A 25,393-nucleotide genomic window follows, 5' to 3' on the forward strand; every position below is an offset into this window, starting at 1 on the left:
CAACAGCAACTAGACCTGGAGCTGAGCTGCGCCCTCCACAACTAAGACTGAAAGGACAACAACTTGACTTGGAAAAAGTCCTGGAAGTACACACTGTTCCCCAATAAAGTCCTGTTCCCTTTCCCCCATTAAAAAAAAAAAAAAAAAGAGTAAATCCTAATGTAAACTACAGACTTTACATGATAATGACGTGTCTGTGTAGGTTCATCACTTGTAACAAATGTGGTACCACTCATAAAGGATGTTGATTATGGGAAAAGCTATGTATGCTTGGTGGTAGGGGGTATATGACAAATCTCTACCTTCTGCTCAACTTTGCTGTGAATCTAAAACTGCTCTAAAATGTAAAGTCCACTCTTAAATGAATCAATATTATCCTAGGCAAATAATATCTTAACAAACCAGACTTAAAATTGTACTGAATGAATTACCTCTATCACATTGGTCACATTTAACTTTTCACACCAATATCCCCAGTATTAAGTTAAACACATCTAAAATGAAACTCAATACCTTCTTCTTTGCCTGCAAACTCCCTCCCCAATCTCTTAACCAGCTCTCCTCTCCCTATTTCACCATAGGAGTCAACAGCACCAACATCTGTCACCTAAGTTCAACCTCTGGAGACTACTAAAGCTTCTCCTTCTTCCTTCTTCCCAGATTGAAAGTCTTCAAGTCCTTTGAATTCTGCTTCCCCAACCACTGTACCATTGGACCCTTCCTTTCCATTCTCATTTTTGCGCACCAATTTAAATTGCCATTACCACATGTCTGTGCTTTGTTAAATGGTCTCCAAAATGATCTCCCTACCTTTTGTTTGTTTCCTCTTTTCTAATAATCCTGCACATATATGAAGACTAAATTATTTTTTCATAACATTCTTCTTTTAAAAACGCTCAAAGGCTCCCTTAATAAATCTCATATAGCCAGTCTGCACTGTTACTATACTTGGAATACTTTCTCAGTATTGTTCCACCCCCAAATGGTCTTTTCTGTTTGATTTTATTCAAGTCCCATTCATTCCAATGAGCTTTCCTTCAGCATTTAGCCCACAATTCCACCTCCAAATTTCAATACACACTACTGCAGCTTATCTTTTCACCTCTATGTTTTCTCTCCACCACGCCACCAGTTTTCCCTTAGAACAAGGATTCTGAAATATCAGCTTTCCACCCCATCAGAGACCTCTCATACCAGGTTCGTAGTACGGGCTGATATTGACTATCAAAATGAATTAGGAAAACAATTAGTCCAAACTGGAGGAAACTACTAATATTCTTAACGTCTTCTTTAATACACTGAAGATTTCCAATCTGACAAGCAAGTTTCCCCTTCACTGTCAAGAGATTCATACAACTTTGTAGAGATGCAACGGACCAAGGCATACTCAAGATCAGCACTGTGATATTCTACACATAGTGGGTCTACAGCAACCTATATTAATTACCTTGAATTTATACACCCCTTTCTTGTTAAAGAGCTCAAAGTATGTTCATAATCTGAAGTATAACCAAAGGTACAATGGACAAAAGTTTTGCTTAAGGAAATGGAAAAGCTAGTGATTCCTTGAATTTTGGTACCTTTTCCACCAAATTTTGACTATAAGCTCCTTGAAGGTAGAGAACATCTCTCTAAAGGAAAAACAACTCTGCATTTTCCTAACATAATAATTACAGTACAGTATGTATTTGTTGCTAAGGGTTGGAAGGCATAAGCCCAAGGTGGCTTGAGGTAGAACAGTAGGTCACAGCAGTAAATAATTGAGAATGGGAAAGCCGCAATTCCGCTTTGCAAAAAGAGGTCATATAATAGTATAATAATAATCACTCCATCCATTGTCTTATTGATAGCATCAATTCCTAGAATTCCAAGAATTGCCATCTTTAAAGAAATCTAATAGCACCAAAATACCACAAAGAGCTAGGGTCAGAGAATTTATAATAGTTCAGAAACACTCCAATACACTCCTTTGAAAATAAAGAAAGGTAGGTTTGGTACAAAGAGTAAAAGGAATATACTTGGAATCAGGTGCTAGGTTTGAAACTCTGGTTCTAGTCTACACATACTAGCTGTGTCACATTGGAAAAATCACATAACTATCGTTTCCTGAGAAGAGCACCTACTTTCCATTGTGGGAGTAAAATAAGAATGCATGTGCAAGGATCCTAGGCTAGTGCCTAATACATATTAGTTGTTCAATAAATGTTAGTTAAATAAACAGTCCTTCAGTTTTATAATCTCACCCACTTCTTGGCCTTTTACCAAGTATATTTTTAAAAGTTAAGCAGTCATTCAATATATCCAACTTTTTAAAGAGTTGCTAATACCTTTTCCTTTTTATCTGTGACATTAATTGTGCCTTTACTGTCAATTAAGAGAAACATCAAATAATACACTATAAGGACATATAAGTAGATTTTATTTAAAGAATGCCATATTTTCTTGCTTTTCTTAACCACAAACATCAAATTAATGATTTACCTTCATCATCATCATCTTTTTCTTTCTCTTCCAATGCTTGTCTTTCCAATTGTCTTGCTACCTCATCAACTGAAGCTCCTGATTCTTTGTCAGGTTCCTGCTGCCCTGCTGATAGAATACAATAACGTAAATCAAATCTAATAGATATTTTCCCAGTAGAATATGTTCTAAAGATACTGTAGAACACACAAGTCCTTTCTTGATAAATGTTTAGGAAACAAAAACGAAATATTATTGTGAACATAATAGAATTTATTTAATGACAGAGAAAAATCTTCCATATCTAAGTTGTATTGTCTATTCAACAAAATATTACACTTTCTCTCTGTCAGTAGCTAAAGGATAAACAAAAATGTGAGTTGGTCCCTATCCTTAAGTAGTTTAACTTTTTAAAGTATTTAACAATTAGACTACAATACTTTATTAACCAAACAGGTACTTAACATAGGCAGTAAATAATGAAGGCCTTAGTTAAGAAGAGAATTTCTGTGGGACCCTAGGGGCTTTAAGGATTCATGAAGAGAGAAGTTGTCAAGCTGGACTGGCTCAAATCGAAATAAATAGAAAAAGATATTCCATTACTAAAAAGCAAAATTCTTGAACAGCCAAGCCAAAGACCAGGCCCCTGCTCTGGAAGTGATTACAATCTAGTCAGAGGATCAAGATTTTCATGTAGAAAGCGATAGCATTACCAGGTAGCATATAATGAAGTGACATTCTGACTACTTACTAGAGAGAATTCATAATGGCTGACAGATACATTAACATATTAAAAATATATTAGGGTCAGTCTGCTAAACACCTTACATGACAAACAGAAGTTTGGATTTCATCTGAAAGCCAGGAAGAGCCAGTAGCCTATGTCCTGGGGTTAAATTTTGTTCTGGAAGTATCCCAGCACCTACAACTCTTCTACTTCAACTCCCATCTAATCAAAATTTCAGAAATTTTCAGAATTCCAACCTCTCAACTCAACGTTCATCACTTCTGGCCTCTCCATTTTTCTCTCATTCTTTCTGTGGCTGACTTTAATTAAAACAGGTACAAATAATTTTTCCTAAAATGAAGGACCTGGTGCAATGAAAACAATGTCTTCTCAAAATAAAATATTTACGTTCCTAACTCATAATATAATCCAAGCATAAACTTTCACCTGTTTTCCTTGCCTTACCAGTGGATTTAGAGAAATTCCTCAGACTATCCTATCTGGACTATCTGGGCTGCCTGCAAATGAAACATAATTTAAGCCTCAAAGCTCTAAAGCTTGATGATGCTGTGGGATGTGGCAGGTGAAAATTCACCCCACCACCACACATTCTGAAATTACACCTCAAAGTGACATGACTGCGTGGTCATACACACGCCAAAAGTGCAGCCCACAACAAAAATCCCTCTGTGAACGGCGATGGAAGGTGCAGTCAAGGCACTAGCACTTGCTCACTTCAATGCCACCCTGAAGAAAATAAGTCCCAGGATGTTCCAGCAGAGAGGCGGCTGTACGGGTCAGAACAAGATTTTTGAGGAGGCCAAACCGAGAAGGGGGTGGTAGGGCTGGGCCCCGTGCACAGCTTCGTGTCCGTTGCACCGGCCGTGTGGGGGATGAGTTCCAGCAATATAGAGGCTCGGGCCTACTGACCCCAGAGCTACCTCACAAGCAGCTGAGGTACCTTTTTCTCCCCCACCTCGCCCCCACCAGCTTCCACACAGGACGAGAAACCGCGTCTCCTTAGTACTGGAAACCTATAGCCCGCCCTTGACACACACTCAAGTCCTGGGAATCAGTCCAGTCCAGGGCTCCAAGTCCCCAGTCCCAGTCACTCCCGCCGGGCCTGAGCCGAGCCGTTCGGCCATCCCTGGCGGTGACTAGGAAAAACAGAAAACTCCCCTTACCTGTGGCAACCCCTTTGCTCTTCTTCTTCTTTCGTCTTTTTTTCTTGGCTGCCTCCTCGGCTGTAGAGGCAGCTCCCTCCTCCCTGTCGTCTGGATCCAGGTCGCCATTCAGGTGGCTCCCGGAGGACGCTGCCTCCTCCACGCCCGCCATGTTGCCCGAGAGAGCGCGAGGGAGTGAGACAGAGCGCCGACGGCCCGCTCCTTCTTCACCCACCTACACCAGCGACGCCGGAAGCTGCTCTCGATGGTGGGGCGCAGGGAATGCTGGGACGGCGGAGGACTCGATTGTGGGGTTCGCGCGCGGTTGGGTGAGTGGCTAACATTGCGGCTGCCGCGGTACTTAATCTGGGTGCCGGCGGGCCTGGCTGCGGTTGGCTGGGGCCAGACCCGACGCCTCCCTCTCCCCGCGCCTCGGCATTCGCCGGGCTAATCCGCCCTCCTTGAATCAAGTTGAATGCCTGTGCCTGTGGACGGGCGCAGTCTGCTAGAGAGAAGGGGCGTCTCTGTTGGAACAGAAAAGTTTTATATTCGCGGTTTTATAAAGCGTACCGGAAGCGAGCAAAGGGGCTAAAAAAATGTGCTCACATGTACACACTCCTTTTTTATGACTGAGAAGGACTGTGTTGTTATTCACAATTACAGCTCACGGCAAGGCCGTCCGGGCACTTGAGATAAATCTGCTGAGGGGACTGAAGGGGCAGTCAGAGAGGAAGAGATCAGGAGGCGTTTATTCTTAGAGAAGCCAAGAGAATACAGCATCTCCAGGAGGGAGTGATCAGCTGCGTTGAGTACTGCCAAGAGGTCAAGTAAGAGGACTGAAAAATGTCACGTATATAGTAACATGGAAACCGTTGGTGACCTTAGAAAGAGATAGATAAATGGAAGCCAGACTAAAGTGAGTTGAGGAACGTGAGGAAAGAGAATCTCCTCATCCTTCAAGTTTCAGTTTAAATGCCACTCCCTCAGAGAATCCATCCTCAACAATCTAAGGCCCTGTTCTTAATCTAAGAACCTCTCACCGAATTCTTAACCTTTTCTTCATGACAATTTTTAATTATTTGTGTGAGTATTTGTTTTATATATGTCTCCTCAGTACCTTGAGCTCTGTGAAGACAGGAATCCTGCATATTTTGTACTCTTATCACCAGCACCTAACTCTAAATTAGAGCATAATAGGAACTTAGTAAATAATTGTGTAAATAGCACTTGAGAAGTGCCAAGTACTTTACATTCATTATCTCATTTAATCCACTTCTGAGTTGAGTAAATTAGAGAGTTTTGGTAATTTGCACCAGGTTGTACAGCAAGTGAACAGAGTTAGAATCCAAACCCAGGACATCAAGCACCAAAAGTTTAATAATTCTGTATTCTGCCTTCCCAACTGAAATTGCAAATCACTTCAGTAAATATTGATTGATAGTAGACTAGAAGTAACTTTTCTTGGTTGAAGATAAAAAATGAATAAGACACAAATCCGTACCCTCAAGAAAGTTTAGCATTCAACAAAACAGACATGTAAAGAAATATAGTAAGTGCTAATACTTTCCTTACATTATTTATTAATTACTTTCTGTTCCATGTTAGTCTCACACAAAACTGAGAAATTTTTAAATTTTATTTTATTGGGGAATATTGGGGAACAGTGTGTTTCTCCAGGGCTCATCAGCTCCAAGTCAGTGTCCTTCAATGTAGTTGTGGAGGGCAGAGCTCAGCTCCAAGTCCATTTGCCATTTTTCTCAACCTTTAGTTGCAGGGGATGCAGCCCACCATCCCATGGTGGGAATTGAACTGGCAACATGGTTGAGAGCTTGCGCTCTAACAACTGAGCCATCCAGCCGCCCCTCCGGAAGCTCAGTGGCAGCTCGTTGTCTTCAATCTAGTTGTGGAGGGCGCAGCTCACTGACCGATCTGGGAATCAAACCGGCAACCCTGTTGTTCAGAGCTCACACTCTAACCAACTGAGCCATCCGGCTGCCCAAAACAGAAATTTTTAAAGGGTCTAAAAGATGTTTAGATTGAGTGTAAGGATGTAGCTGGTCAACCTGAGAAAGAATCAAAGCTCACCCATGTTGTGCAAAGGTACTGCCAGAAGCTATTAACATCCTTATAAGTAATACCTACTACATCAGAAATGCCTTTAAGCTTTATTGTGAATCTTCCCAGTTTCTCCCTAAGTTCTGGGAACAGTTGGGTCACAGCTACTACGTCAGACCCACCCCAGGAGACACGGGATCCTGGGGTACAGAACCTATCGGTTTGATAGATGAATTTTGACAAAGAGGTACTTGAAATATAAGTTGATCCACAGTTTTCATGTGAAAATAAAGTTTGTTCAGTGAAAAAAAAAAAGCTAAAATGCAATAATAAAATACTATTTCTTTGCTACTAAGGGATTATACTCTACTTCTCCCCCTTTCCTGAAAAGGCAAGAAAACAAAACTTTAAGGTAGTAGTAAAAAACAATACATATATTAACACGTTGGTAATGGATATTTGCTGGATGATTATTTTCCAAGACACTGAAGAGTTTGAGATAATTAAGTTAACTGTACTTAAAATAACAGCCCATGACACCGCTTATTTTCATTACTTTTCTTCATTTGGTTTTCTCTGCAAGAGGAAATTGAATAAGATAAAAGAATGAGAAATGTTGAACACCTAAGTAAGAATCTTAAGAGAACCTGTAGTAAATGTAACTCAATACCAGCCCAGAATAGGATATTTTTTCTAGCTAATTACATGAAGTCATTTTGTTTCAGATGGTTAACTAGATAAGTAGACAAAAGCAAATTTCTTTTTTCCTTGGACAGATATTTGTCCTATTATAAAATCAATGCATTGTAATAAGATATATTTATTACTTTGTCCAAAAAATGTATTTTTGCTGAGAAAAGTATGATTCCAAAATGGACAATATAATTAGCCCCAGCCTTATTTTCTTTGAAGTCCTTGCTACTAGTATGGCTTTGGACAAGTTACTTAATCTCTCTAAATTTCAGTTTCCTCATTTGTAAAATGAGGATAATACTAGTACCACATCACAGGATATAAAAATAAAATTTCAAAATGGAAAGCGCTTACGCTAGTGCAATGTCTGACACAATAGTGATATGTTAGCTAACATTGCTGTTAGTAAGCCATGCTCTTGAGAATTTTTCCATTTGTGGATTATACGATGGTCTAAATATTTTAAGGCATACTTACGTATTATGTGATCTTTGGCAATGAGTTAACAAGAAATATGCTAAGAAAAAATTAGGAAAGCTTTATTGCTTAACATTAAGGGAAATACTAAGGATTTTTTTTTCATATCTTTATGGTTAAAAATGCTATACATATACCTTTAAAAATATATAGATAGTATGATATATATGTGTGTATATGTGTATGTATACATATGTACATATACACACATATATACATACATATGTATATATATTTAATCTCCAAATGCAGTCACATTGGAGGTTAGGACTTCAAGATGGATTTGGGAGGAAACACAATTCAGACCATAACGGACATTGCCAAATGTCCCCTTGGAGAAGGGGGCAAGGAATTGCCTCTAGCTGAGAATCGCTGGCATAAAAGCATGAAAGAATGTGGTATGTTTAGGGGAAGTTCTTGGTGAGGAGTAAGTAAATTGAGATCAGATTGTAAAGGGCCTTCTATGTTACTGTGAAGAGTATGGTTTTTATTGTAAGGCCTCAAGGTGATATGTAACAAAGGATATTTAAATTTCAAAATTTAAAAAAATGCCTAAATTATAAGACCACAGCAGACATGTCAATAGCATGTCAACACAATGCATGCTAAGTATCCATTAAAAGCTAGTAAAATGATATGCATGTAGATTATGTGGATAAATTGAAGTGTTTATATAATACAAACTGGTTTTCAAGCTAGGGAAAATTAGTCATTTTTACTTTGCAAAAGAAGACTCTAATGGCAGTCTAGATTCTAGAGCAGTGGTTCCCATCCAGCAAACTGTTTCATTTGAAAAGCCTAATATATTTAAAGAACTGTTTTCTATTCTGAGAATATGGTACTTTCTATTTTTTGTAGTTGAACAGTCTTCTAAAATTATTATTATGAAATGACAGTGAGAGTAGATGATGTTGGTTTTTGTGCCCTGTCAAAAAAAAATTTTTTTTAAATGCCACACTATGTCAGTTCTCAAAACTATTTCTTAAGCTTTTCTTAATAATGAAATCCCTAAGTCTGGTGTCCTCTATTCTAAAAAAAGAATTGTAAATGGCAGAGCCTGGTAATAGGGGAGACTCGCTATGATGTTATTTTTGATAAAAATATTATAAGAACTTAGGCAGGGGTTCTTAGGGGCTAGAGAGGAGAAATTGGATTGCAGAAATATTTCTAATGTAGAACTAAGAAAACTTAATGGTCCACTAAATGTGGAGAGGGAAGAGTTGAGGATGTCACCCAGGTTTCTTTCTGGCTTGGGTTCTTGGGTGGGTAATGATACCACTCCCTGAGATAGGGAATGGAAAAGGAGGAGTAGGTTTTGGAGGAGGTGGAGGCGAAGATAAGCTTTGGGCATTTAAGTTTGAGATGCCTGTAGGGCATCCAGGCAAAGATACCTAGTAGTCAGTTAGAAACATGGATCTGGAGATAGAGGATTATTAGAGCTTGAATGTGAAAGAAGGCTATGAATGAGGTAGCTCAGGAAGAAAAGAAAAGGACCAAAAACAGAACACAACCCCGAAGGACACTAATGTCTTGGGGGTTGGTTTGTTTGTTTATAACAAACAAGGGTGGGGAATTCTGTTAAGGAAATTACAAAGGAATGATAGAATAGGAAGGAGAAAATGCTTTAGAGAATCACATGGAAGTGAGAGAAAAAGTTTTACAAAACAAAAGTTTGCTCAGCTACATCAATTGTTGAAGAAAGATCAAATAGTACAAAGTCTATACCATTGATTTTAGCCATTAGGAGGCCACTGTTGACTTTAGTGAGAGCAATTTTATTAGAGGGCCATAAAAGGATCCTCACAAGAGACTGGGATGCACTATCCTGGACACCAGCTGGAGGAACAAAGTATCCTTTTTCTCAAACCCACTTCATCAGTGACTCTTGCAATGCTCTCTCCTCTTTTGTTCTCTTGGAGAGCACCTTTCGTGAAATTAAAGGTGGCTCTCTAACCACATTCTCTTCTGTAATTTCCCTATTTTAGATCTGTCCAAAGGCATCCTAAGTTACCTTTTATTTTATAATATATTATAATCTCCTTTTGTAACTGGAGAATAGTTAGATAGTAATAGAACTTCTTTACCTTCCCCATAATCTCTATGTAGCATCCATGAGTTTAGGCTAGACTTTGGGAAGGACATACATAATCCCAAGAAATATTCCTATAGCCAAGATGTCATGAGTATCATTACCCACATGGAAGTTTCAAGTGTTTATTGGCCAAGGCTCCGTGGGAATCACTATTCGTGGTTCACAAAAGAAAGAAGAGCTATATACTGGATGACAAATGACAGTACTATTCATGGGCTCTGTCTTATCTCTTCTGATAATGGTTCCCACGACCAATTAAAGAAAGATTATTTTGGTGTTGAAGGCAAAGGTGGGTGGGTAGATGTGAATCCTAAGAATATATTGTGAGTGAAGCTGTATATGGAAAAAGTTTAAAGAGAGGGTCTCAAACTTTTGGTCTCAGGACCCTTTTACACTTGAAAAATTACAGAGGACCCCACAGACTTTTTTGAATAGTTATGTCTTCCCAAAACTCATATGTTGAAACCTGATCCCCAGTGTGATGTGTATTTGGAGGCAGGGCTTCTGGGAAGTGATTAGGTCATAGGGACAGAGCCCTCATGAATAGGATTAGTACTCTCATTAAAAAAACTACAACAACAACAAAACCCCAGAGAGCTCCCTTGCCCCCTTCTACTATGTGAGGACACAGTGAGACGAACCAGGAAGCTGGACTTCACCAGACATTGAATCAGACAACTTGATAATGTCCCATAGTCACTGAAACTTGGTTGATTTTGGTTTTGTTTTTTGTTTTTTTTCTCTCTTGCTTCAGTTTGGATGGTTTCCATTGCTTTTCCTTCAAATTCATTTGTCTTTTATTCTGTAATGTCTAATGCCTGTCAAGCCCATCCAGTTAATTTTTCGTTTCAAATATGATATTTTTCAGTTCTAGAATTTCCATTTGTCTCTTTTTTGTAGTTTCCATTTCTCTGTTCAGATTTTCTATTTATTCCCTTATTTGTTTTCTTTTAAATATTTAAACACATTTTAGCTACTTTAAAGTTCTTATTGCCTATTTTCACCCTCCCTCCTCATTTCTGAGTTCATAATTTTTTTCTTCTGGTTAAGAGTCCCATTTTCCAATTCTTAGGTCTAATAAGACTTAAGACACTACTTTGACTTTTGTTGTCTTTCTTAACAACGTGTTGAATATTGTTCAAGTAGTCAGTTAATTTACTTGCATCTTAGTGTGATACTTTCAAGGTTTGCTTTAAAGCTTTTTTTAAACAGAACTAGAATAGCTTTACACTTGGGCATCACTGTCCAATATGAAATCCACTAGCCATGGATGGCTCGTAAGCACTTGAAATGTGACTAATCCACATTGAAGTGTGCTGTAAGTGAAAAATGAACACTGAGTTTCAGACTTAGTATGAAAAAGAGATTGTAAAACAGCTCATTAATAATATTCTATGTTAGTTACATGTTGAAATGATAATATTTTGGACATATTTGATTAAATAAAATGTTTTATTAACATTAATTTTATCCGTTGATCTTTACTTTCTTCAAGAGATTACTAGAAAATTTTAAGTTACATTTGTGATATATTTCTCTTGAATGGTACGGCTGTAGTGCTAGATTAGCCCTATTTCTAAAACCCAGCCTTTCTGGAGTGTCTACTAAATTCCTGGGGTAGTTCATGAGATTTCTCCATATGGCTGGCTTGAACACCAACATCTCTGGTCATTGTTCAGCCTCTAGCTCCCGAGTAGTTGTTCTCTCCTAATGGTAATTTGCCTAGTGTTGTGGAGTCTTCCCCTGTGCTGTCTTCTCTATGCAGCTTCCTTCTCGCTGAGATTTGATCTTCATCTCCTCAGGGACACCACCATGCTTTGTTTGGCCCTTCCTTGTGCTGTGGTCTGGAAAGTGCCTCCATGCAAAAAGCTGTGATGATCATGAGGCTTATTCATTTGTTTTTCTTCTATTAGAGATCACAGTTCTATATTTTCTGTTGACCAAGGTCTAAAAATAGTTATTTTAATTATTTTTCCTATTTGATAATTGCATTCGTGGAAGGTCTGTGTCCAATACCAGTTACTATATTATGATTGAAAATGGAAGTCCTTATCATGATCTTTCACTTCCATGTTGCAGGTGTTCCTTAAATGTCTGATGCGCTTTGCTTGCCAGTTTATATTTTAAAATGATGCCATAGAAAAACTGGTTGGGATCTCTCTGTTTGTGGGCAGGACTTTGTGAACTGGGGAGTTTAGCTTTAATGTGAATGGATGAAAAGCAAACTCTAGAAGTTTGATCCCTGTAATAGACACTGCTGGATGCCTACCCAGAATTCATTTTTGGTTTTTCCCTTGCTGATATCGCCCTTCCTGCCTACCCAGGTGCCTAACCAGGTGGATCTATCCTTAACTCAAAGGTACATCCTGAGTGGGCTAACCTAACACACAATCCCTCGTCCCAGTGGTTTCATTAGGCATAGACATGTGGTGCAATTTTGATCAATGAGACATGAAGGAAAACTATTGAGAACTTCTGGAAAAGGTTTACTAAATCTTAAAAAAATCAGACAAAAGAAAATATAGTCCTGTTTCTTCTTTTGGAGTCTGAGAATGATTCCATACTGGGGATGAAATCTGAAGAACACAGAAGGGCGGAAAGATGCTGTGCCCTTGTTGATGTTACTCAGCCACTGAATCGGGAAACCCTAGGCTAGTCACTGTTCCTCCAAACATGTAACATATCACATCGCTGTGTTGTTCAAACAGAGATTTCTGATACAAATTCCAGAAGGTTAGAGGACCTGGTGCTCAGTCAGCTGTCTTAATCTAGAAATTGCAAGTTTGCATTTCCAGTGAGTGAGGATGACAGAGATAAAAGACATGAATGGAATCAACTGCTCTTGAGGTTCTGAATGGAACACAGGTGTAGAGTTATTTTGGGGTCAGAACCAATAGATCTCTAATATTCTTTGGGTCTGAAAATGGCAGCAGCTGGTGGGACAGAAGATAGGTACATTTTAAGGCACTCAGATATTTTCAAGGACCTGATCTCTGGAAGCTGACATCTCTAGATTGGTATGGGTAAAAGCTGGAACTAGTTGAGGCTCTTATGTACGCCTAGAAAAAAATAATTTACATGCTATAAAACTCACTATTTTAAAGTGTACAATTCAGGGGAGTTTAGTAATTATAAGTGTATAACCACCCCCACTAGCTAATTACAGGACACTTTCCATTCATCAGTTGATAGATATATGAATTGTTTCTACTTTTTGATTTATGAATAATGCTATGAACTTTCCTGTACAAGTGTTGTTGTGGATATGTTTTCATTTCTCTTGGGCATTACCTATGAATACAATTGCTAAGTCACATGGCAACTTTATGTTTAACCTTTTGATTAACTGCCAGACTTTTTTCTTAATTAAAAAAATTTTTTTTCAATTACAGTTGACAGTCAATATTATATTAGTTTCAGGTATAGCATAGTGGTTAGACATTTATGTAACTTATGAAGTTATCCCTCTAAGTCTAGTATCCACCTGACACCATACATAGTTATCACAATATTATTGACTGTATTCCCTGTGCTTTGCATACTTTACATCCTCATGACTGTTTTGTAACTATCAATTTGTACTTCTTAATTCCTTCCCCTTTTCCCCCAAAACCTCTCCTATCTGGCAGCCATCGGTTTGTTCTCTGTATCCAAGTTTGTTTCTGTTTTGTTTGTTCTTTTGTTTTTCAGATTCCACATATAAGTGAGATCATATGGTATTTATCTTTCTCTGACTGACTTATTTTACTTAGCATAATACCCTCTAGGCCCATTCATGTTTTTGCAAATGGTAAGATTTCATTCATTTTTATAGCTGAGTAATATTCCCTTGTATATATGTACCACATCTTCTTTATCCAGTTGTCTATCAATGGACACTTAGGTTGCTTCTGTATCTTGGCTATTGGAAATAATTCTGCAATGAACATAGGGTGCATATAGCTTTTCAAATTAGTCTTTTACCACCAGACTGTTTTCAATAGCAACTGAACCATTTTACATTCCTACAAGCATGAAGTTTCTTCATATCCTTGTCAACACTTATTGTCTGTTCTTTTTTTACTATAGCCATCTTGGTGTGAAGTAGTATCTCATAGTTTTGATTGGCGTTTATCTAATGACTAATGATGTAGAGCATCTTTTCATGTGTTACTGTCCATTTGCATATGTTCTTTGGAGAAATGTCTATCCAAATCCTTTGCCCATTTTAAATTGAGTTGTCTTTTTACTGTTGAGTTTAAGAGTTCTTCATATATTCTGAATATTAGACCCTTATTACATATATGATTTGCAAATATTTTTCCATTTCTATGATCCATTTGCATTTAATGTTTTGTATATGGTGTGAAGTAAGAGTTCAACTCATTCTTTTCCACATGGATAATCATTTGCTCCATTACCACATATTGAAAAGACTATTCTTTCTTTCATTGCATTGTCTTGGAATCCTTGTCAAAAATTAATTGACCATAAATATGAGGGTTTATTTCTAGACTCAATTCTATTCCTTTGATCTATTAATATACATATATATCCTCATTTCAGTACCACGTTTGATTACTATAACTTTTGAAATTGTAATTTGTTTTTTGTTTTTTCCAAGATTGTTTTGGTTATTCTGGGTCCTTGAATTTCCATATGAATTTTAGAAATTTTAGCTTGTTATGCTGCAAAAAGAACCATTGGGATTTTGACAGAGATTGCAATGAGTCTGTAGTATTGCCATCTTAACAATATTAAGTCTTCCAATCATAAATACAAGATACCTTTCCATGTATTTAAGTCTTCTTTAATTTCTTTCAATAGTGTTTTGTAATTTTCAGTGTTACAAGTCTTATACTTCTTTAGTTTATTCTTAAGTAGTTTATTCTTTTTGATACTATTGTCAGTGGAGTTTCCTAAATTTTACTTTTAGATTGTTTATTGTTTATGGAAATACAACTGATTTTTCTATATTGATTTTAAATCTTGCAACCTTGCTGACTTTGTGTATTATCTCTAATCAATTCTTCATGAATTCCTTAGGGTTTTCTATATGCAAGATCATTTCATGTACGAATAGTTTTACTTCTTCCTATCCGAATAGAATGCTTTCTTCTTCTTCTTTTTTTTCCTAATTGCCATGGCAAGAACTTCCAGTACAATATTAAATGGAAGTTGTGAGAGTGGACACCTTGTCCTTTTATTGTTCCTGATTTTAGGGGGAAAGCTTTCAGTCTTTCACCATTAAATATGTTTGCTGTGGGTTTTTTGCAGATGCCCTTTGTGGGATTGAGGAAGTTCACTTTTAGCCATAGTTTGTTGAATTTTTTTATCATAATAGGGTGTTGGATTTAGCCATATACTTTTTGTGTATCTATAAGGATGATCCTATGGTTTCTTGTCCTTTATTCTGTTGATACGATTGTTACATTGATAGATTTTTGCCTTCTGGGATAAATCCCGCTTGGATATAGTATATATCCTTTTTATATGATGCTGGATTTGGTTTGCTAGTATTTTATTAAGGATATTTGAGTTGATTCTCATAAGGGATATTGGCTGTAGTTTTCTTTTTTGTGATGCCGTTGGTTTTTTGTATCAGGGTAATAATGCTGGCCTCACAGACTGAGTTGGGAATATTTTCCTCTTCTATTTTTGGAAGAATCTAGTGTACTCTTATTGCTTGCAGGTGTCTTTTATGAGAATAAGAGTTCAAACTTTCCTTTTGCTGTGGATCTAGACTAGAACAGTTGGAAGTTCTTTGATGTTCTCAGGATCATCCCTTTACTTCCTTCTTCTTGCCATACTACCTTCCTGATTTTGTCAGTGTCTGCTCTTTGTGTTTCAAGGTGATAATGACCTCATTTGAAATAGTATGCATTTATTTGTTTTAGCTATTTCTTCTCTCCTCCCAAGGAAACGTATACAGTCTGTTTTATCACAATTTGTGTTTCAATAATGCAAACTAGCTAATGATTATTAAATATGGGAATGATGTCATTATACCATGCAGTTGCCATCCTCTGTTTTTCATACTTGACATTTCTAGTGAAAGGGGAGCCACAGTAGAGGTAATAGAATTATAGCATTTATTAGGACAGAAGAAAAAATCTTCAGTTCAGTTGCATAGGCAAGAACTCTTTCAACTCTTAAAAAAAATAAAAAATAAAAATAAAAAATGAACACTAGTACCCAGGGAGCCCGTCCCAGAAAGACATACCGCCAGACTTACAGTTCTCAGATTCTGGCATGTTCCACTTCTACTGTGCCCACCTAAAAGTCAGCCCCACTGGTGATGAGGATATCCACATTATTTTAGTACCTAAGTTTGCATTTCTACTCTGTTGTTTTAAAAAGTATCTTCTGAAGCAGCCCTGGCCATAAGTGCCTGTCTAGACTGTTTAAGTTACTCCTGAGGTACCAGTTATTGTTTTTCTTTTGTACTATGGTTCCAAAGTAAATAGCATAAATTTTAAGTGGTGTGCTCTCACCCTATTTTTCCCATGAGCTCTATTATTTTTAGTGTACAGTTTTGCAGAACATGAGGATTTTCACAAATGTATATACTCGTATCACATTACAGTCTTAATCCTGTGTTTACATTTTAACCAGTGATTTAGGAGTTATTAGATTTACTCTGTGGGGGAGGAACACACTTTCCTCTACCCTCAAGGTTCTTCTGGCTGGTCTAATAATCAAATAAACCTGAGACAGATTAGCAAGAGAAAATAACCAAATTTAATACATACATATGTAAGGGACCCCTGCATACGTGAAAGAGACACCCCACATGAACGAGAGGTTCAGAGATAGAAAGGGAATATGGGCATAGGGATGAGGTAAGGTGCCTTTGGGACTTAAAAGGGTCATTGCAGGATGAAAAGAAGATGCTTAGTAAATAGAAGTTTGTCCTGCCCTATAGATAGGTCAAAAGGGGTTCTCTCTTATTTCTTGTTATGGGGAAAGCCCCTAATTCAAGTTCTTCAGGATAGTTAAGGGAAGGGCAGAAGTTTCTCTTGAGCCTAGGCTAAAGTCTTTAGCTCAAAACAATCTATATACCACAGAGGCACATCTTGGAGTGACTCGTTCTGAACCCCCATAACTCAAAATGGAATCTTTAGCAACAGTGGCAGGACAATGAGATAGAAATGTTTATATAAAATGGAGTTTTTGATGTCCTTCAACTCTCATTTTAAATAGATTCACTTCTCTATAAGGAGGGGCTAGTCAAGTCTAAGCCTTGGGAAATTTCATTTATTAATAATAAATTATATTAACAAATTAAATTAATATAATTATTGATATCATTAGCTATTAACTAATGATGCTCAGCCCTCTGCGTACCCCACTCATCTTTTGGTACTGTTGCTGCTGCCCAGCCATCTACTGTGTGCTCATATTCTTCATTGCAAACCCATGAGGCCCATCAGCTTTAGTTAGCCAGCCCCAGACTTCCCCTTCAGTCACGACTGTGTGATTTTCACAACCTGCTTGGTAAAATCTGTCCCTTTGTCAGTGGTTCCCAAACTTAACATTCATCAGTATCACCTGGAGGACTTGTTCAACCACAGGTTCCTGGAGGCCATTCTGGAGATTCTAACACATTATGGTCCGTTAGGTCTGGGTGAGTATTTGCGTTTCTAACAAGGTCTCGGATGATACTGATGCTGCTGACCCAGTGACCACATGTGGAGTGGCATTGCTCTAATGTCCCTTCCAGTAGCAGTATCACTCATCCTCACAGGCAGCCGTTCCTTCCCTATCAAGCCTTTTTGTTTGTTTGTTTGCCTAGTGTGTCAGCACAGTCATTCTCAGCTGGGGACAATTTTGATCCCCAGGAGACATTTGGAATGTCACGAGACACTTTTGTTGTCATAACTAGGTAAGAAGGCATGCTACTGGCATTTGGTAGGTAGAGGCCAGAGACGCTGCTAAACATCCTACAATGCACAAGACAGCTCTTTACAAAGAATTATCTGGCCCAAAATGTCAAAGCGCTAAGGTTGAGAAACCTGGACATGACACTGCTTTATTTCCAATAGCATGAAATCTTTCTAATTGTATCTATGTTAAGTCGATAGCCTGACGTGAAGATGAAATGGTTGAGTACCTGCCCCCCTCAATTTTTTTTCATAATTCATTGAAAATAAAATATCTAAACTTTAAAATCATTGAGTACTTTGAAATAACACCTACAGACATGATAACTTGTCTTCAGATTTCCAACTTTTCCTTCTTAGAGCTCATGGAAGAATGGAAGACTTTACTGAAGCTAAACCTTTGGGCATTGGACCTATCTAATTTCTTTGAGCAGGTAATAATATTTCAGTCTTATGAATTGTAGTTTACTTTTTTAAAAAAAATATTCACTTTAACCAGTATTTTTCTCTACTTTTTAATCAGAAAGGTTTCTTTCATTTTAGGTGAAACCAAAAAGGAAAAAATGGGAAAAGAGAGAATGCGAAGACCATTTCCTCATTTGAGACACACCTTAGGAACTACGCATAGGTAAAACATTTTCAAAGGCTTATAAGGTGCTTAGAACCAATTCTTCCCTATTCCCCCGCCTTCCCCCCTTCCCCCCAAGAAACTACATCAGGGAATTATCCCTTCAAGGCTGACCATGAAATCAATCAGAGAACTTTATTTTAGCCAGATCAGTGGTAATTTAAGCATAATCAATTAAATTGTCCATTCTGTTTTTTTGCTATTTCACAACAAACCCAGCCCCACTCTTGCCTTAGGGAGTTTGCACTAGATATTTCTTTTGGTTTCTGCATTGCTTACTCCCTGTTTCCTTAAGTTTTTATTTACACATCTGTCACCTTTGTGGTGAGACTTTATTTCAAATTTCTATCCTGTTCCCACCTTGGCAATTTCTATCCCCCTTCCTAACTTTTCTGTTGTACTTATCGCTTTCTAACATTGTAAATGGTATCTTTTTTATTTGTTTGGCCTCTCTCTCCTCATGAGAATATCAGGTCTATAGGGCAGGATTTTTTATCTACTTGATCACTTCTCTATCTCCAGTCCCAAAAACAGTGCTTGGCACATAGGATGTGCTTAATAGAGATTTGTGATTAACAGCCACAGAATTGTGTCAAGCCCGCAGACATGAATGAAATAATGGAACTAGTCATTCCACAACATTTTTACCCTCTAGTTACTACAATTTCTTAACTTGTAAAGTGGAAATTAAAATACCCAACCTGTCTTAGAACATATATCACTAGGCTGCATGAAGTTAAAAGTTATCAGTTATACCAGTGATTTCTTGAGCTGGGGTGATTTTGCCCCACCTAGGACATTGAGCAATTTCTGGAGACACTTTTGATTGTCACAACTAGGGTGTCGAGTGCTATTGTCATCTAGTGTATACGTAGAGACCAGGGATGCTGCTAAACATCGTACTATACACAGGACAGCCCCACCACAACAGAGAATTATCTGGTCCAAAATGTCAACAGTGCCAGGTTGAGAAACCCTGGTATACACTAATCTGTATTTTTTTTTTAGCCTATTATAATTTTTCTCAAGACCACTGCAAGTTGCTGCTATTCTCAGAAGTCCATTGTCTCTTCATTTCCAACTCTCTGCTTGAAAAGCAGTTCAGCATGACTTGGTCATCTTGTATCCAAAGTTCTTGGCAATCAATGAATTCAGATTGTCATGTGAGTGATAAGTAGGTCTGTTTATTATAGAACTTCAGAGGTTTATTGGTTTCCCAGATTTCTCATTTGATGCATTCCTCAGGGTATGTCTTAAGCATTGCTTCTGTCCACTTTGCTTGGAAACACCCCATTTAATCCACCAGCAATCCTGTTGCTGCTATTACACCAAGAATAAAATCCACCTGCAAGCCCTTCTGTGATTTTCTATCCTGCCTGCCCTTTGACCTCCTTGCATATCCCTCCATGTCACTCAGTGCTCCCCAGCCATTATGGCCTATCTATTCCTTTAACAACCAAATTCATTCCTGCTTTAGGTTCTTTGCATTTGCTGTGCACTCTGCTTTGAATGTTTTCCCACCATATTATTTTATGGTTGGCTCTTCCTTATCATTTGAGTCTAACTGAAATGTTGCCTCTTCAGAAATGGCCATCGATGATCTCCCAAATCCAAAGAGGGCAATTCATCATTGCAGTTATCACCATCTGCTTGTTTTCTGTTTTTCGTTTTTCCTTCACTCTCTCCTTTCTCCCTTCATTCTTTTCTTCCTGTCTTTCCCCAACTAGAATGTAAGATCTGTGAGGACAGAGGTCTGTTCTCTTCACCATGTCTCCCCAGCACCTACAACTGTGTCTAATGAATATTTATTGAATGAATGAGTCACTTCTTCACATGTGCTATGCCTAGAGAAGTGGGGCTACTTTAAGACTGAGCCAGGTGCCAAGGACTTCATTGTTAGTTCTCTCTTGTTGAGATTGTTAAGTCCGGTTTTGAACTGGACAGTCCATTATTTGAGCTTCTGTCTGGAAAATAAACCAGACATATCAATATTATTGTTTTAAATGCACATTAAATTTGTTAACCTTTTTAACAACCCTCTGAGGAGGTACAATTATTAACCCCATGTTATATATGATAAAACTGAGGCAATTAATAAATGATAGGTGTTACTATTTTATTATAAGTACAGTCTTTATCATTTTATTTGAGCAATAGATAAATCTAACAGTTATGGGATGTTAAAGAAAATTTAAGGATGTTACAAAGAAAATACCATGAAATGGAGATAACAATATCTGTCTCCTATGGTAAGTTTTAGAGTCTGGTGAAATGATGTTTATGAGAGCAACTTTGAAAGCTTATTATAAAGGGATATTGAAATTTATGAGTTATTATAATGATATATTTAAAGTTTTCAAAACTGGGTCTTTTACCTTTTAAATATCAATGTGAAAATATAATCAGTGCCCAAAGATCAAAGATTCAAGATCTACATTTAGAAATCTTATGCCAATTCAATACCTTTTGATCTAAAAAAAGTTCCCTTTTATTTCACATTAAACCCTTAGTTGGGAAACCAATGTTATTTTTCAAACTATGCTAATGGAACCACCATTTAGAAGAAAAATGCAAGTGGCTCTTTAGTGCTGTGTACCATTTTACAAAAACTTTATTCATGTAAAACTCCATTGGGTGTTGATGTCTTTCACTACATAGACTTGGTGAGAAAAAACTCTTTGAAATTGTAATAACTAGGGCAGCTGTCTTAGAAACCTTTGAGCAACTGGTTTGGAGGAGAACATTTCAGAGGACGGCTCATTTAAAGTTCTTTTGTTCATGCCTCCGAGAGTGCAGTGAAATCAGTTTTGGTTTCTTATGTGATAGATATTTGTTGAATGAATGAATGAATGAATGAAGATGGTGGCCAGATTACAGATTTTAAGCTCCTAAAAAAGGAAGGGCTGTGTCTTCTTCTCTTTGTATTCCAGGTAACACAGTGCCCAGGCAATGTTGGCTTGATTATCCTCTTAGATTTTATTGTATCAACTGTCGAGAGGCTTGGAGATTCCTCTGAAGCTACTTAGTAAAATATGTGCTTAGGATGTAAATATTCTGTATTCAACTCATGGTTTCTGTCTTGAAAAAGAATCACATCTGAGCAAGGCTTAAACCCAGTAAAGTCAGCTACCTGGACCTAACTATCTTTCTTTAATATTTGCTGAGTAGCTAGGTGCTAGAGAAACAGCAGCAAACAAAATAAAGGCTCTGATTCAAGAAGCTTTCACTGAAGCAAAAGAAAACATATGAAAGCCAAACAAGTAAATATATAGAATATCAAATAGTAATATGTGCTTTTGAGAAAACAAAACAGATTTAAGAGGATGAGAGTGATGCTATTTTATATATTCCTACAGTGATATATGAGCAGAGACTTGGAGAGTGTGAGGGAACATGGTATGTAAAAGTGGGAGGCATCCTTGGTCTGTTTGAGGATAACAAAAGGGCCAGTGTGGCTGAAGCAGAATGAATTGGGAGATTATAGAAGTAGGGGATAAGACCATAATAAGAGGAAAGGGAGAGGGTCAGATCATGAAAGACCTTGGAGGCCACGGTTATACAGGCTTTTACAATGAGTGAGATGGGAAGCATTTGGAGAATCTGAGCAGAGAAGGGTTACTAGACATGATTAAAATGACCTAGCTTCTGTGCTGAGATTCAATTTAAGGAGTGGGGAAAAAGGCAGAAGAAAGACCAGATAAGAGGCTATCTATAGTAATGATCTAGGTGAGAGATGATGGTAGATCAGCCAAGTATGATAGTTGTGAAAAAGGGACAAAGGGGTTGGATTCTGGATATAGTTTAAGATAGAGATGACTGGATTTAATTTGGAATTTATGTGAGAGAGAGGAGTCAAAGATAACTTCAGAGCCTTTGTCCTGAGCGTTGGAAGAATGGAGTCGCTGTTTATTTAAATAAATAAAAACTAAGGGAAGAGCAGGTTTGGCGCGAAAAATCAGGAGTTCAGTTTTAGACATGTTAGATAAGTTGAATTTGAGATGCCTATTCGATATGTTGTATAGGAAGTTGGATATACAATTCTGGAGGTCAGGTGAGAGTTCAGAGCTGGATGTATATATTTATGAGTAGTCAGGGTCTAAATGGTTTTAAAGCCAATCAATTGGGTAAGATCACCTAGTGAGTATAGGTAGAGAGGAGAAAAGAGGTGTGAGGGAAAAATTGACTCAGAGTTGAAGAGAAACCAGCAAAGAGTTGGAGAAGGATATCTAGTGAGGGAGGAAATCCAAGAAAAAGTGTTATCTAGAAAACCAAATGAAGAAAATGTTTCAAGAGTGTTCCATTATGTCAAATGCTGCGTGGGATGGGGCTTGTTTGAGTTGAGGACTGAATAGTGACCATTGGATGTAGCATTATAAAGGATTTGGGTGACTTTAAAAGAAGTTTATCTGTGGAATGGTGGGGACAAATAGAGTGGGTTGAATAAAGAACGGGAACACGTACAAACAATTTTCAAAGACTTGCTGTATACCACTTCACAACCATTAGGATGGCTATTATAAAAAATAAAAACAAAAAAACATAAGATAGCAATTGTTAGCAAGGATGTAGAGCAGGGATGTCCAAACTGCGGCCCGCGGGCCAACGCGGCCTGCAATCCATTTTTAATTGGCCTGCAGCAAATTCCAAAAATATATTTCGTTTACTTAAATAAACCAGATGAGGTAATATGTACTTTACCTCGAGTGAGTGGCCCGGCTGTTTGTGTATTTTACTGCATATGGCCCTTGGTAAAAAACCTTGAAAAAAGTTTGAACACCCCTGATGTAGAGAAATTGAAACCCTTGTTCATTGCTGATGGGACTGTAAAATAGTGCAGTAGCTGTGGAAATGGTATGGCAATTTCTCAAAAATTTAAACATAGAAATTTCATATGATCTAGCAATTCCACTTCCGTGTATATACCCAAAAGAAGTGAAACAGGGACTTGAACAGGTATTGTACACCCATGTTCACAGCAGCATTATTCACAATTGCCAAAAGGTAGAAGCAACCCAAGTGTCCATTGACAGATGAGTAGATAAAGAACATGTACACACAACAACGGGATGTTATTCAGCCTTAAAAAGGAAGGAAATTCTGAAACATACTATAACAATGAGGGACCTTGAAGACATTATGCTAAGTGAAATAAGACAGTCACAAATGAAGAAATACTGTGTGATTCCTCTTACATGAAGTTCATATAGTAGTCAGTTTCATAGAGACAGAAAGTAGAGTGGTGGTTGCCAGGGACCATGGGGCAAAGGGTAAAGGGGAAGTAAAATTTCTCCTCTGCCCTCTTAAGGTCTCTGGCTGGGACCGACATAAGACAGATCAATAGGGGAAGACTTGAAGATTTTATCCAGTAATTTTTACACGTAGGTAGACCCACACAGTGAAGACCCAAAGAAGCAGTTATAGCCCAGTGCTTATATACTAGGTTTGACAAAGAGTAATAAAGATTAATAAACTGTGAAAATGTGATGAGACAAAGGGTTTGGGCTAGGGCAGCTAATCATGGAGAAGTGACTACAAAGATAAGAGTTAGTTTAATAAAGTGTAGTTTGTACAGATTTCTCTCTGCCTCAACTCCCTCTCTCTAGTGATAAGAATGTTTATTTTCCCTGTCACAGGAAGGACATGTTTCATGTGGGAGTTTTATCTCCTGCTTTCAGGAAGAAGAAGGAAGGTCAGAATGCCCTTTTTGCATCTGCTGTTTCTCAAGTGCCTTTAACTCAAAATAATGTGCCAAAGCAGGACATTAGGGGATGGCGTGCTCTGAACTCCTCAAAGGGAGAATTGGGAGTTAGTGTTGAGTGGTTACAGAGTTTCAGTTGGGATGAAAAGTTCTGAAAATGGATGGTGGTAATTGTTGCACAGCAAGGTGGATATACTTAATTCTATAGAACTGTATATCTTAAAATGGTTAAAATGGTGAATTTTATACTTTGTGTATTTTATCACAATTGAAAAAGAGTTTTGCTAAAAGGGGGCAGATAAATGGGGTAGTAGTTGGCAGGGCATGTTCACCTCTACATCACTTCCTAAAAGTTTCTGGAGGAAAGCACTGAAGAAATTTATAAAAGGAGGTTGCTCCGTAGTAATACCTTATAAGGGAGAGGCTGCTAAAGCCTCACCACCCTTTTGTCTCTACTTTCCAGATTCAAGCCCGGGGCATATAAGGGCCCAGAGATGGCTGTGGTCAAAGACAAAAGTAATCACCTGGGATGTGAACTCAGGTCAACCAAAATGTCCGTGGACTGAGGATGACCTGGGGGTGCCATGTCATTCATTAATTTCTAATTGTTTTGAAAAATTCTCTTAGGAAGTAAAATACTTAAATGACACTCCATCAGCAGCACATTCTTTCTTCTGGGATGTTAAGCACATGATGGGCCAAATCTTAATTGTAGTCACTTTGGTAGTAGAGTTAAAACATTAAGAATTCAGAGGGTCATAGCAAAGGTGAACAACTTTGGCCCAAGACAGTGCCAAAACTCTCCCTCGGGATAGCAGTGGCCATCGAGTTGGACATTTGTTCCCTTTTATAGAGCTTCCGTACCCTGTTTCCCCGAAAATAAGACCTAGCCAGACAATTAGCTCTAATGCATATTAATTTTTGCTCCAAAAGACGCATTAGAGCTGATTGTCTGGCTAGGTCTTACTTTCGGGGAAACAGGGTATTAGTGTAGATATTAGTGTAAATATTAGTATAGATGTAGTATGGCTCTCTATTTCTTTAGACATCTTTATATGATTGCCCTACTCACAGCCTTAATGAATACAATGAGAGGAGAAACCAACTTAAATGCTAGTGGACAGCTGCAACTCACCTGCAGTCCATTTCTACTGCACAGGAATGCCGCCCCAGCGTGGACAGTTCTTTCCATTTTTTAAGGGAAACCTGGAATATAGATTTGTACCGAATACTTCTGGTCCTCATATATTGGCAATTAATCCAAACATTTTTAAATGCTGTGTATACTTTACTAGACAATCCAAACAAAATAAGGCTCTAGATCCTTCCCTACGGCTACTGGTTGCTGAACTCTGACCTAGAGTTACTCAGTTTACAGGATTTGCAGAAATTTGTCCACTGTCACAAAAAAGTATTGTTTAGCCTGGTATTTTTCTGAACTCATTTGGAAACTTTAGTCCAATTTTCATATTTAACAACGCTCCAGACAAATGCCAAGGAAACTGAAGAGGCCCAGATCAGTTCCTCTCACTAAGATA

General features: G+C 37.9%; 1 protein-coding gene and 1 pseudogene across 2 annotated transcripts in view; one reads left to right on the plus strand and one right to left on the minus strand.

The window, feature by feature from the left end:
- The window catches only part of METAP2 (methionyl aminopeptidase 2), a 29,612-nt gene extending 24,902 nt beyond the window's left edge, over window positions 1–4,710 (minus strand). The window contains exons 1-2 of one of the 2 annotated variants that reach the window (XM_033116744.1): window positions 4,372–4,710; window positions 2,482–2,586 (exon numbers count right to left, since the gene is read on the minus strand). In XM_033116744.1, the coding sequence (XP_032972635.1) occupies window positions 2,482–2,586; window positions 4,372–4,522 (256 nt within the window). In that variant the 5' untranslated portion in view covers window positions 4,523–4,710. Of the gene's footprint in view, window positions 1–2,481; window positions 2,590–4,371 lie in introns of both variants that reach the window. The other variant, XM_033116743.1, reaches the window with a different exon arrangement.
- The window catches only part of LOC117028741 (uncharacterized), a 99,085-nt pseudogene continuing 78,212 nt past the window's right edge, over window positions 4,521–25,393 (plus strand).

The sequence above is a fragment of the Rhinolophus ferrumequinum genome, chromosome 10, assembly GCF_004115265.2.
Source record: "Rhinolophus ferrumequinum isolate MPI-CBG mRhiFer1 chromosome 10, mRhiFer1_v1.p, whole genome shotgun sequence".
In the NCBI taxonomy this organism is placed as follows: domain Eukaryota; kingdom Metazoa; phylum Chordata; class Mammalia; order Chiroptera; family Rhinolophidae; genus Rhinolophus; species Rhinolophus ferrumequinum.